Here is a 13811-nt window from a genome sequence, read left to right as displayed (position 1 = left end):
CGGTTAGAAACGGAAGCACTCGAATGGAGAGTTGTCAAGACTAAGGGCTGAAATTGGCACAGAGCTCCATGTACAGACAGTTCTAGGGGAATGGGGGAGCCCGAGAGGGGGCTCCGTGGGGAGGGGCGGGGAAGGAGCAGAGCTGGGCAGAGAAGGGCCACTCTGTGAGAGGTGTGGAGAGGAGCTTTGTCCCTGAGTGTGGCCTGGCTGGTCCCGGGTTCCATCCTTGGACAACCACCAGATGGCCCACTGTGTCCTTACAACTTTTGCCCCTGTGTTTGAGACCAACATGAGGCCCAGCTCCCTGGAAGTGAGAGTGAGCCATCTGTGTCCACCTATGTGTGCCCTTCTCACAATTGGGGGAAATGGAACATTCCTGGTTCTCTAAAAAACAAACGTCTCTTCAAAGAAGGGCCAGGAAGAGGCCTGGCTTCCGCTGGCGGTGAGGGCTGCAGGGCCAGGGGAGTGAGAAAAGGGAAGCGAGGTGGGCAGAGAACGTGTGCATGTGCATGTGCGCGCGTGTGTGCATGTGCATGTGTGTGCACACGTGTGTATGTGCGTGCGTGCGTGTGCATATGTGTGTGTGTGATGTGTGCTGTGTGCGTGTGTGCGTGTGCATGTGTGTGCGTGTGTGCGTGTGCATGTGTGTGTGCGTGTGTGTGCGTGTGTGCACACATGTGTGTGTGTGTTTGCATGTGCGTGTGTGCGTGTGTGCGTGTGCGCACGCGCGAGCATAGAGGGTCTCACCTGTAAACGTAGGCTTTGCTAAGGATGGACTCCAGGCGGTTATTAAACTCGAAGAAGGCCATGTACTGAGAGGAAGAGCAAGGTATCAGGGCAGCCGCCGTCTGTGGGGTGACACTCTATCTTTACCTCCCCCGCCCGTTCCCTATTGGTGCCAGGATTGGGCTCTTTCTGCAGCCCCTGGTGGGAGGGGGCTAGAGAGGGAACCTTCAAAATCAGAGGTCCTTAGCCCTTAGAGGGGTCAGAGCCAGAAACTTTGTTTTTCTAATCTGATGGAAGCCATGGTACCTGTTCCCTTAGAAATTACACGGAATTATGTCCTTACAGTTTGCATATAATTTCAGAGGACTCCTAGACCTTCTGAATCTGATCGTGAAACTTTTAGGGGCACATGTGTTAAGGATACTGTTTTTAATGCTTACTTGGAAAGAAAACAGTTTTATAAAGGAACAGCATCCCTAACACCCTCACTTATATCCTTAAGGCTTATTTATAATAGGAAAAGTGTAATAATAACAATTGCTCTTTTTTACGAGCACCTTTGATGACTGCACTTTGCAGATGACCTTCCAAGAATGCAGGGGTTCGGGGCACTGACCCCAGTGTAGTAGAAAGAATGTGCATAACGTGTGACTTCTCAAAAACATAAGTAATAGTCTACTGGTGACCAGAAGCTTTACTGATAACATAAAACAGTCGATGAATAGATATTTTGTATGTTATATGTATTATACACAGCATGCTTATAATAAAGTAAGCTAGAGAAAACATTATTAAGAAAATCATTAGAAAGAGAAAATACATTTATAGTACTGTACATGTTTATCGAAAAAATCCACGTATAAGTGGACCCGTGCAGTTTAAACTCATGTTGTTTAAGGTCAGCTCTGTGTGTGTGTGTGTGTGTGTGTGTGTGTGTGTGTGTGTGTACACACACACACTTCTATACATGCGAGGTCTGTATCGTCATTCTCCTTTTATAGAGAGAAAATGTCACTCAGGGAAGTTCAGTAACTTGCCCAAAGCACACGGCTGGTAAGTAATAGAGCCAGACTGGACTTACGCTACAAGCTCTTTCCAATTGGCCACACTGCCTCTGGATCACTGCACACATGTTGTCTGACATTTGAAAATAACATTGATTGATGACGCTTTCTTACGGGACATGCTAGCTATCGTCCGGGTGTTTGTTGTCATTTCCATCTGGATTTTGCACTGGATGGAGAAGGACCATGGGCTTGGATCCCTCACCTTTGCCTCAAAGAGTCGTGTCCTCTGAATGGTGCTAACCATTCGGCATGGGAGGTACACACACTCACTACCCGCCACGTGAATCAAGATATAGATCCCACCTCTGCATGTGGGATGAAAACTGGGCTGTGGATCCAACCTTCCCCACTCTGATGTTTGGCTCTATAGCAACCTTAGCGGCCCCCAGGAGGCTGGCACCTGTCAGATAAAACTGGTGGGGCATCCAGTTTCCCCTTTCGTCTTGGCAGCCGGGGAGCTCAGCAGCAGTTTCTCCGTTCAATTCCAGCAAGATGTGCTTGTTTTTCATCGGGATTCTTACATTCTTCCTACTTTTTTCTGCCATGTTTCTCTTGGTTATTAAGGAGATTGCATTTGTCTCTTATAAATTCCCTCATTGCCATTTTGGGGAAGAGGCATCAGGCATCATGTAAGAAGAGAGGTGAATTTAATTGGTCTGCCAGGAAATTCCATTTGGAAGATCACAAGTCCTCTGACTAGCTGTCCACACTGGTCACGTTAAAGGACAGTTGCCAGGTCTTCACTCTATACTGTCACTCTCACTGGGAAACCAGCTGTGCCCTAGTGGCGGGAAGAATGGCTGTCATGACATTGAGCAACAAATGACAATGAACCAGCTGTGGGGCTGCACATGCAAATCCATCCCAGGCGCTACTTCCCGGCTCCTGTGACCTTGAGCAAGTCATCCAAGCCTTCCACGCCTCAGTTTCCCCATCTTTTAGATGGAGACCATCATAAAGCAGGAGTTCCTCTCTGGAGTCTCAGTCATCGCTGAAAGCGTAGATGGTGGAGACAGACGGTCTAGGTTCAAATCCAAACTCCATTCCTTCCTACCTGTGTGAACTTGGGCCAGTTACTTAACCCCTCTGTGCCTCAGACGTCTCATTTGTACAATGCTGGCATTACCAACACTCGCCTCGCGGGGGTGAGGAATAAGCAGCTGTAAAGCCTCCAGAACACCACCTAATCCAGGCACCATTAAGAAGTGCTAAGGATTGTAAGGAACGTCCCATCTCCCCTTGGGACAGCCCTTCCTGACACCTCCCCAGTGCTGCTCAGGGCAGACATTAAGATGTCAGAGCTGGTGCAGAGCAGGGGGAGCTGATGACCTTGGATGGAGAAGCCACTCTCACCTTCAGACAGCGAGGCAAGCGCAGGAGGGGGTTCACGCCGAATTTCAAGTAGAGAATGTCCAAGGGCAGCAGGCAGAGCATGTCCATCTGAAACCCCAGTGGGACACCACAGTGTGTAAAACAGGAAACTCCAGGGGCGTGGGGTGGGGTGAGTGACTGGGCTTCTACCTTCCATGGACAGGTAAGCTCGGAATGTCCCAAGAGGGCCTAAAACTAGGGCAGAAGGCATTCCACCCACAGGCCTCTGCTTGGCTGCCCAGCCTGTGCCAGTCCAGGGGGAACCACACCACTCCAGCACCGAGGCACCCAGGACCCCCTGAGACGCCACCCTCCAAGACCCCACAGACACTTGCATCCCTAGCACACACCTTAAAGCGGGGAGATTTCAGGTAGTTATTGCGCATCTCTTTTTTGTCCGTCTGGAAGAAAATGGGATAATGACCATGAAATGACCTGAGAGCTTAATCCCTGACCCCATGGGAGCAGTGATGGAAATCCCTAAAGACCCCCCACCTTCTGATCGGAGCAACAGCCCCATGGACAAGAGCCCAAATGGACCAACTGAGCTCAGGTGAAAGTCTCATGGTCTGTGGGTGGGGAGGTCGAGCCCGCAGCAGGGAGACAGCTGCCCAAGGTCACCCAGCTAGATTCCAACTTCGGGGATGGAAGGCGAGGCTACTGAGCTCATCCTTCTCAGCAATGCTGGTCTTCCCTGAACCATTTACAGCCTTATTACTGAGGAGCTGCCGGTGGCTCGATCAGACCAGGAAAGAGGTTGCCCGGGGAATGCTTCTTCGTCTAAATTGTTTTAAAGACACAATTTCAACTTGTCTGCACACAGTGAAGCAGGCGCTGCCCGTGTGAAATTCTGAAAAGTGACCACCTGCACAGGGAGACAGGGACTGTGCCTCCTGCTTCTGCCAAGTCACGATCAGGACTTCAGTTCCATTTCCGGTAAGTGAGGCCTGCACCAGAGCACAGGGTCTCAAACTGGTCCAAGTATCATGCTCTTAGCGGGACCCACAGGCAATGTCGAGTGCCAGCCGTCACCTGTGCTGAGCGCTCTGCACGCATTACCTCCGTCAGTCCTCACAGCGATGCTATGAGGCGGGAAAAAGCACTATCCTCATTTTACAGATAAGGAAACTGAGTCTCAGAGAGGCGATCCAGCTAGTCGTGGTAGAGCTGAGATTTGAACCTGGTCCACCTATACTAAAGGGTATTCTCTGGACCACTTCTCCATCTCTAATTCCATCAGATGGTCCAGGAACCATTTCACCCCTGGCGTGTGTAAGTGAACATATCAAAGGTATGCAGAATAAGCAACCATGATGTTGAACAAGCAGGGGCAGATATTCCCACAATCCCCTTGTTCACTTATCTTGTATATCAAAGCATCGGGGTTTGGTCCCTTGAAGACTCCAGCCACAGAGTCTGCCCCCAGCCACCCCCTCCACTGGCCTGCGACTCACAATGATGTCCCCTCCTTTGACAAACTGCAGGCGTATCTGGAACACGGTGATGTCCAGGAAGTAGATGAGGTCACAGAGGTAATCCATCAGCAGCCAGAGGTGGATGTTGTCTGGCGTCTGATAAGGGAAGGCCCAACGCACAGGAATCAGCCAGCAGTTCCAGTTCCAGGCCATCACCACGAAGAACAGCCACAGGATGTACATCAGGTCTGTGCGGAAGGGGAGGTGGGAACGTGCCAGCGCATCAGCCGGATCCGGCTCCTCACAGTGGGATCAGGGTGGGGCTTTTCTCCACTTGTCTATCTGCGCCTTCCTGTAAGCACTCTATGTGATAATTCTGTAACTTGGTGGGGGTGGAGGTGGGAGGGAAATGATCTTTGTTTTAAAAATAAATCACTGATAGGCCATAACAAATCAGAGTAAGGAGGGATGTGGGGGCATTATTAGATAATAGCTAACTAGAAACTTCTTTTGCTTTCATTCTTGTTGAAGTTTTTCTTAATATCTATTTCTTGCCTTACTTACACAATAGTAAATAATGCATAAAAGATGGACGGATAGATATATGGACAAGTGTATGGGTGGATGGGTGGATGGGTGGATGGGTGGATGGGTGGATGGGTGGGCAGGTGGATGGATAGATGGATGGGTGGATGGATAGATGGATGGGTGGATGGACATTGCAGGGTTACTTGGTCATTTTAGAGGCCCAGTGGACACCAGAGTTGGAGTTCTGTCCCCCAAATGACTTCTTGTATCACCTGGGAAAAGTCTCTCTCTGGCACCTGCTCTGCCTTCCTCGGGGAGTCAGATGAGAAAGGCAGGGAGATCTTTTGTAAACTGTAAAGTACTGTGTATGTATGCAAAGTTGTTATTCCCAAGGGATATAAAATGGACTAAAAGGAAAATGAGAGAGAATTCGCTTTACCCGTTCGAAGAATTTCCTCCCTTTTCTGCTCAGAGCAGCAGCTCCAGGAAGGAGCCAGCGAGAGCAGAAGAGAAAGACGTGGCCAAGAGTCAAGAGTCTTGGGTCTGCCGCTAACTTTAACTAATTGTGCGTTCAGACTCGTTAGCTTCTCTGTGCCTCAGTTTCCTTGTCTGTAAGGTGGGTGTGATCTTACGTTCCTATTCCAGGGATGTTTCTGTTTTGGGGGGAGGTCATGAACGTTGGGTCTGTGGCCGCCCAGCCCACCTCTTGTACTCCCCACTCCATTCCCCACCCAATCTCCTGCCCCTTCACCTTGCATAGTGGCAATGCCCATTGCCCACCCAGGACTCACTGGTCAGCGGGTCGATGCTCTTGGGGAACTGGTACTTCTTCCAGGGGCGCCTTTTGAACTTGCAGCAGAGCATGTCGCAATAGTGTTCCTCCTCCACCGGCCCCGCCTCGGCTGGCTTTGCATCCGGGGCCGGCTCTGGGGCTTTCTTGGCTGGGGCTATGGGATAACACCGGTGACCATCCAACCCAGCCCTGAGGCTCAGGCAGAGGATGCTGAGAGAGGTCTAGCAACTGCAGACCCTGAAACTGGAGTTGAAGGGACCCCGGCACCATCCCACGACTAGCTACAAGCCCTGTGTGCAGACACCAGGGTATTCTCCTGGGGCAAACCCCACAGCTCCCTCATTAACAGCGACCTGGACACGTGTCCAGAAACTCTTACCAGTTATCAACCTGGAACCGCCCCAAATGAGATAGATGTTTCTGGGCAAGTTGGATGTTTCAGTTAAGTGTGTGCTTGTGGGTCTGTGTCTGGACTGCTTTGGCGCCCTCTGCAGGGCTGGGAGCATTTCATACTCAGGACTCCTACCACTCAGGGTCAGAAATCGGGGAAATGTTGCTCTAAGTTTTTCAGAGCAGGAATCTCAGCTCCTTCATCTCTAAAACCAGACGGAATGGGATCGCAGCCATTCTGTGTTTCTAGGGTGATGTTGGCTAGAGATTGGCTCGTATAGGTCCAATATGACTATGTTTATAGCTTAGGATTGTGAAGTCAGAGTCTGCTACCTATAATTCATGGTGGCATCCTGAGTTCTAAGGCACTGTTCTCCTTTGGAAAGACCTGGAAATGCCCCCTGACAGCAGAGCACATTTCTCATTTCCTCCTGTACCTTGGAAGCAGAAAACTTTCAGGTAGCCCCATAAGAATATTGTAACTGAGGCCTCTGAAAAATAAGACTGTCTAGTTCCAGAGTGGATTGTGGACACCATCTGAGCATAAGACCACAAGATACATCCCAGGGTCGACCACCTGCCTGCCAGTAGGAAAAAGGCAGGAGAGTCCATGAGGGCCCTTGCCCTGGGACCTGGGGAGCCAACTGGATAACTCGTCAGAGGTTGGCCCTCTTCCCACCCCTGGGTATAGAGCTAAACCTGTACATACAGGACTCCAAATGCAAAGTGGGGGTCTGGGCTTATCTCAAGCACCCCAGCCATTTCCCTGGGGGCCACGCTCACCATGAGTTGACAGGGGGCATTAGGGGCCCTGTCCCACCCTGGACTCACAGGGCTGAGGGCTCTCCTCATCAGAGGTGACATCAGGGTCGATGAGCTTCTCCTTCACCTTCTCTGTCCGCTCCTTGAACAGCTTCACCAGCTCCTGGAGCCGGTCGTTGATGATGGCGCTGTTCTGGCTGGCCGTAGAGGACGCACGGCCCTGGCCGCTGTGGAAACAGCACCCAAAGGCGAGCGGGTTACGTGGGAAGGGACCCCATGCCCCTGGGGAAGAGCTGAACAGTGCCCGTACCCCACTTGGCCTGAAGGAGTGACTCCTGCCCCCGTTTTCATTAAACTGCTTTAATATCTCCTGAAAGAAAATTCCGTCTGAGAATCACGCTGGAGGGTGGGGGAGTGGGGAGGCAACTTTTAGAAAATGCACCATGCAGGCTCTGATTCAGATGGGCGGATCTGGAGAAACATTGATTCCCCTGGTGACTTAGGGGGGAACTCAGCTCAGGGCTGTTATTTCCGATTTGGGGTTCACATGCGAGATGTGCCTGGGACAGATTAGAGAGGGGACAGGGCTACTTTTTTAGGCTTCAGAAATAGCTGGTGGAAAGAACAGTCCAGATACATTGTATATCCTCTTAACTTATAGGAATTTAAACTACACCCTAGAAGCAAGAGAAAGAGAGAGAGGGAGAGACAGACAGACAGAACGACAGTCTGCCTGACATCCCACTCAGCGTGGAGCAAGGGCCCTGGGTGAGTTGACAGGGGCTGTATGAATGAGCTGTCCCCTGAGTGACCTCACTCTGATCACTTCATTGGCCTGGGTATAGTACTGGTGTTTTCAGATCTTTTTTTTTTTTTTCCCATATTTTTGAGTTCCTGAAACTCAAGCCAGCTACTCTTCTGTACTCAGTTGAGGAAGATGAACTGGAAACAGCCAGTTTGGGGGTCCCGATGGGAGGTGGGACTCGGGTGTGGCAGAGACACGAGCTGCTCGCCCACATCCGTTATATTCCATTGGGGGGTGGCACTGGGGCGTGGACACCCAGCCAGTGACTGCGTTTCTCAGGTATGGCCATGGAAGCTCTCACCAGTGGAAGGTGAGTGGACATGCTACATGCAACTCCGGGCCTCCTTGTGTAACAGTGGCCTGGCATTCTCCCTTTCTAATGGTGACCGGCAGGATCTTGGGAGCCATAGAAGGTGGCAGAGACGCTGTGAACTGGATCCCTAAATGACTACATGGAGCAGAGCCTTCCACTGACCTGAAACACTCAACATGACTATGACACAAGCAATATCTCATTCCTTAAGCCACTGAATCTTCCAGGTCTCCTTGCAGCAGCTATGCCTGTTCGCCTCCTTAAGAGTTCTCAGGGGTGATCTTTGTTATTATGCCTGATTTATACCTTATTTCTAATATTAAGTCCTAACCCTACCCCTACCTTACCGCATAAGATGTGACTCCACTGCATGATGAAACAGACCACTGGACTATAGGTAAGGTTTGGGGTTTTTTTTCTCCTGCTTCTTTAACTTTTCTGAACTTTCCACAACTCTGTTAAAACATAAACTCCAAAAACTGGAATGAAAGCTTGGTGTCTCCTGTGGCCATTGCAGGAGCTGTGGCTGGGAGCAGGATGGGGATCCCACACCAGAACCCAGGGCGGGAACTTGGCATCAACCTGGCTACTCAGACTCTTCAGGAAAACACCTCCCATTGGCCCAGCCCTTGGGATAGTTAGATGTCAGAGACACAGGTCCCGATGCCCTTGCAATGGCCTCTAAACATTGTTCAATAGACCAGTTGCATTCAAATCATTTGGGGAGCTTGCAAAGATGGATTCCCCAAGGCCCACTGTCTGAGCTTCTGATCCAGCAGGTCTGGGTGGGGCCTGGGAGTCTGTACTTTTAACAAGCTCCGCCCTCCGCCCTCACGGTCCTTCCTCTCCCTGCTGATTCTTTCAGAGGTTTAGTGCCAGAAGTCAGCCTCTGCCTATGGCCTCCCCTCAGCCTCTCCTTTACAACAGAGCATCTGCACAGAGATGCCTCCTCTGAGCACAGCTGCACGTGGACACAGCTGGGCCCAGAGTGCGAGCCCATTCTGCAGGTTTTCTAGAAGCCTCAGGACAACCAGCCTGGGCAGGAGACCCAGCCCTGTCTCACCACTCAGAAGCCACTGGCAGAGTCTGCCTCATGGCGGAGGGTTCTCAAAACATCCATGCTCCCCCAGACTCACTTTCTATTACTCACCCACCCTTCTGACCCTCTGAGACCCCAGAGGTGGTCCCCACTCACTCGGTGCCCTGTGGGGTGGAGGTGTCCGACCAGGCAACCACAGGGGTCTCAGCTGGTGATAGCGCCTTTAGCTCTTCAGCTTCATCATCTTGAGAGGGCAGCCTCTTCCTGCGAGGACACAGACATGGAAGGGGACTTTAGCAGGGGCAGGGGCAGGGACCGAGGGGAAGTGAGCCAGACTTTGTCCCTGCAGATCACCCAGAGCCGAATCCTGGGTCGGGGCAGGAAATGGTGCGGCCAAAGGGTCATCACTTGCCCTCAGGGAGACAAAAAAGGAGAAAGGAGGGACACGGCCACTCTGTGGACCTCAGTCTCCACGTCTGTTCAATGGCCTAGAGAAAAAGTGACAGCATTGACTTGGCCTCAGGCAAACCTGAGTTTATATCCAGCCCTGCTTCTTACCAGTGTGTGACCGTGGCAAGCTACCGAAACTCTCTGAGCCACCTCAGTGCCCCCTTGTGTAAAATGGGACTAAATCTGCCCAACTCAGTGAGAAGCTTATCACACAGTGAGACCTCTGTGTTCTGAGGCTGGGTAAGATTATGACTCTTTTCTCCATTTAAAACCTGAGAGTTCCCTGTTTGCTACATCTAGCCATCTCGGTTCTGGCAGGCTCCTGACCTCAGGTGAAACATTACTCAAGGGCTCATAGATGAGAGCAAAAATTAATGAAGAAAAAGATCCATCTCTCAATCCAGCCAGTGCAGGAGAAGCACTGTCAGCTCCCCTTTAGCTTAAATACAGTAATTCACAAAGCACTGTGCTGCACTTCACAGTTTGCCTACAGCTCTAGGCAAGACCTCTCTCAGTTAGCTGGCTCAGGTTATCCCAAACCAACTCAAACCACACAGCAACAAATATATCTCAAGAGGCAACCTTGACCAAAAATCCCACTCTTAAGAAAGGAGCCCAGGGACAAGCAGAAGCCCAAAGAGATGTTCACAGCACCATTTAGACAGTGCCCGATAGGAGGGGATTGGAGTCCATTCTGGCGCATGGAGCTGCGGGAATGTCACACGGCCATCATAAATGAGTGTTAAGGAGACAGCTTAGTAATACGACAAAGAGATCGCTAAATGAGATGTGGTCTCAAAAGAGATCTGATCGAACTCGCTCCTTCAGTTAAAACCACACGCGAAAGCCTGGTCCCATAAACCAAGTAGAGAAGAGAACACAGAAAGAAAAACACCGTCTGGTGTGATGGGATTAGAGGTGATTATTTTTCTAGCATTCTTTGGTATTTCCACTGTATTATTTAATAATAAAAAAGGGAGTGGAATTTAGCCTTGTCACATGCATTACCCTCTTCTAACACACAGTCGAGGGTATTGGGAACAGGGCCACCTTAGAGAGCTTTTTCTAGAGCCCTACGCCAGGAATCAGGAGAGCCAGGAAGTGGGGAGGAGGGGCATAGCCCCAGTTCTAACGCCGACTCGCTGGGTGACCTTGGGCCAATTGCTTCCCCTCTCTGGCCTCAGTCTCCTCATCTGCCAAATGGACAAGTGTCACGGTGCTGTGAAAAGCCCAAGAGAAGCATAAAAGGTGACCTGTGGGTCTCTGGGGCAGATCCCGGGACTGCGAGCGTGTCAGCTGTAGCAGGAGAAGGTGGCGGCAGCTCGGGTGAGGGTGGACTGTCTTCCATGATGAGGGGGTGGCTGTCAGCATCAGCATCTTCCACCTGCACTTCCGGGTGCTCTTTTGTGGCAGGCACTTGGAGAGAGGAAAGAGAGGACAGTCAGAGAGACAGAGAGAGAGAGAGAGACAGAGAGAGAGAGACAGACAGACAGACAGACCAGTTCCTAGGGGCCTTGTTGTGTTCTTCAAAAAAGCCACAGAAAGGATGTTTGGAGCAGCTTCTGGCAGCCTCACCTCTCAGCAGAGCCCACAGGAGCGCTCCAGGCAAGGGGTGTAAGAATGTAAAGCCCAGGGGGCTCTGAGGGCCAAGCCACCCCAGCCACCTGTCCAGGAACCACAAAAGAAGCCATGACACCACAGAAACCACAGGAGCTCCTGGACATAGCCTGGAGTCCAGGTCTCTAAAGCCCCACCTGGTTTCCTTGGTTCTGGAGAAGCACCAGAACCCAAGGTTAAGGGAGGGGTGTAGCAGCACCCAGAGAGGGCGTGGGGAGCCTGGGGGACCCAAGTCCTGGGGCCCGGCCTAGCACAGCCCAGATCAGCTGCTTCCCCGCTCTGGGCTTCAGTTTCCACGCCTCGAGAGAGGGGTGACGATGCCTAGGCCGGGGTTGGAGGGCAAGAAGGCACCTGGCTTCATACTCTGAAAGGGCCCCAGATGAAGACATTGGAGGTTTCTGCCAATCAGGAGGAATGGCTTGTCTTTGCGGTGTGTGTTACCTCCTGGTCGGGTACCCATTTTGGTAATTCCTTGCTTCTGAACACGCCAGGAACCCCCCAAATTCATCAACCCAACCCCTCTCCCGATCTCTGAGAAGCCTGGAGCCACATCCCCCGTCTCAAGAATTGGTTCCTCCTAGATGTGGCCTTGCTTACTTCAGGCTTCATTATCTACCCCAGGGACCGCGGGGACAGGTCTGTCCCAAGGTGGCATTCAGAGGGCGCCGAGGGGCTGAGATGGCGCCCCTATGCCCCAGCACGCCTGGGCAGGACCTCCCCATAGCAGGCAGGAGCAGGCCTGAGCACCAGCAAGGCAGGTGCACATCCCCCAAATGGGGAGGGGAACATTTTGAAACACTTGGATACGTGACTCATTTTTTTTCCTTTGATTTAATAAAGTTTCATTGTCCCAAATGTGCAGTCAGTAGGTCCTGTTGTTTGTGCATCCTCACCCGCGGCTGGGGTCCCCCCTCCCTCGGTGTTTCTGGTGGAAATTACTGGAACTCTGTGCTTTGAACTAGTTCTACACGCCCTTTACGAAGGAGCTCCTGAAGGGCTGTTCCACCGATGGTCCCCAGATCTTCAGGCTCTCAGAGATGACAGACGGCTGGGGTCATAAGCTTAGAGTTGGGAATTTCTTTCCAGAGTTTGTCATATGTCGCTTTGTCAAGCAAGACTAGGTTTTGAGCTTGTCCTGGACATTGCCTTTGGACCACTTCATTTTGGCCTTGACCCGGGATTTGTTCACTGGATCTTTGTCTTTCTTGGCTGACTTTCGGCATCTTTTATCTTCTCGTCATCCTCAAGCGACATAGCAAAGCTTGGGAACAGCTGCTACCACTGCAGCCTCGCTAAGATGTCCTATGTGATTTTTTTTTTAATGGCCCCCATGGGGAGACCAGCGCTTGGAGGAGTTTGGTAGAGAGAACCCAAGCAGGTCACGAGACTTTGGAGCACCACCAGGCCCTGAGCTCCCAGGAGAAGAGGATGAGCAGGAATTGAGAAGTTTTTTAAAAAATTGAAGAAGTTTTGCTAGAACAACAGAGATGCTCCACGCTGTGGACAGCAGGAGACAGCGTGAGCAGAGGGGACCTCACCCTGCTTCCTGGAGAGGTGAGCTGGAGTTGGGGCTGGGGCATGGAGGCAGCCAGGACAAAAACAGCTTCTCAAAAGTGCTCAGAGGACCGCACAGCGTGGCTCCCAGGCGGCAGAAAGCGCCTTGGGCAGCCCAGCCAGGAGTTTGTCTCAGGGAACCCAGGAAGGGGCAGATGGCAGATGGCATCCCACCCCCTGAGTAAGACCCTGCAGACTCGATAGCCCCAGGGGACGAGGAAAACTCCTAAGCCTGGTGTTCCGTATCCCACCAGCTTGGCAGAGTGGGAACTCATGTTAGACATTATATTGGTTTATATGATGTTGATTTATAGGACCAGAATAATATTACTAAGAACACAAAGAATAATATTCATGATAAAATGGGTTTAGAGAATAATTACGTTTACCGTTCAGCACTTCCTCTGGGCCTGCCCGGCATTTGTTTTCCTAAACGCTAAGTGTCTTATGCATGTTCATTCTTTTACCCTCCCCGGCCGCGCCATGAGGTTGTCGTTATTGTTGTCCCCATTTTGTGGAAAAGGAAATCGAAGCACAGAGAGGCGAGGGCACCTGCAGCCGGGCGGGGATTTGGACCCAGGCAGCCGGGCTCCGGGGCTTAAATCCTCACCCATCCTGAGACTGCGACCAGCACACGCAGAGGCCTCTGTCTAAATGAAATGGCATTCGGTGCCAAGCAGCATCGCTGACGTGGGGGTCGTGTGCTTACCATGTGCTGCTATCTGTCATCGCCTTGTCCGAAGCATCTAAAATCATCATGTGTCACATCATAGCCCGTTTAGTCCACTGTCCCAAAGCGTCACACAGATTATTTCTCAAAGTGTGGGGCTCCCTGGGACCAGGGAGGACTTGAGATGGTTTAGACGGCATAGACCAGGCAAAGGACAACACAGAATGAGAATATTCCTCCCGTTTCGAGTCTCTCTAGATCCTGAATGCACAGGGAAGAAGTCTCAAGTTGACCCTGCTATGGCCTTAACA

The 13811-nt window shown here is 51.4% G+C and overlaps 1 protein-coding gene across 1 annotated transcript in view; it reads right to left on the bottom strand.

Moving 5' to 3' along the window:
• Window positions 1-13811, bottom strand: part of CNGB1 (cyclic nucleotide gated channel beta 1) — a gene marked incomplete at its 3' end in the record, with an annotated part of 50708 nt that overhangs the window by 12971 nt on the left and 23926 nt on the right. Inside the window, exons 15-22 of the mRNA XM_011379970.1 lie at window positions 10913-11075; window positions 9366-9473; window positions 7122-7279; window positions 5899-6054; window positions 4619-4827; window positions 3515-3565; window positions 3147-3233; window positions 748-812 (exon numbers count right to left, since the gene is read on the bottom strand). Of these exons, the coding sequence (XP_011378272.1) occupies window positions 748-812; window positions 3147-3233; window positions 3515-3565; window positions 4619-4827; window positions 5899-6054; window positions 7122-7279; window positions 9366-9473; window positions 10913-11075 (997 nt within the window). The remainder of the gene's footprint in view (window positions 1-747; window positions 813-3146; window positions 3234-3514; window positions 3566-4618; window positions 4828-5898; window positions 6055-7121; window positions 7280-9365; window positions 9474-10912; window positions 11076-13811) is intronic.

Source organism: Pteropus vampyrus, unplaced genomic scaffold (genome assembly GCF_000151845.1).
Source record: "Pteropus vampyrus isolate Shadow unplaced genomic scaffold, Pvam_2.0 Scaffold379, whole genome shotgun sequence".
Lineage (NCBI taxonomy): Eukaryota > Metazoa > Chordata > Mammalia > Chiroptera > Pteropodidae > Pteropus > Pteropus vampyrus.
Note: the sequence above shows the minus strand (reverse complement) of the source record. Positions and strands in the feature narration are given on the sequence as shown.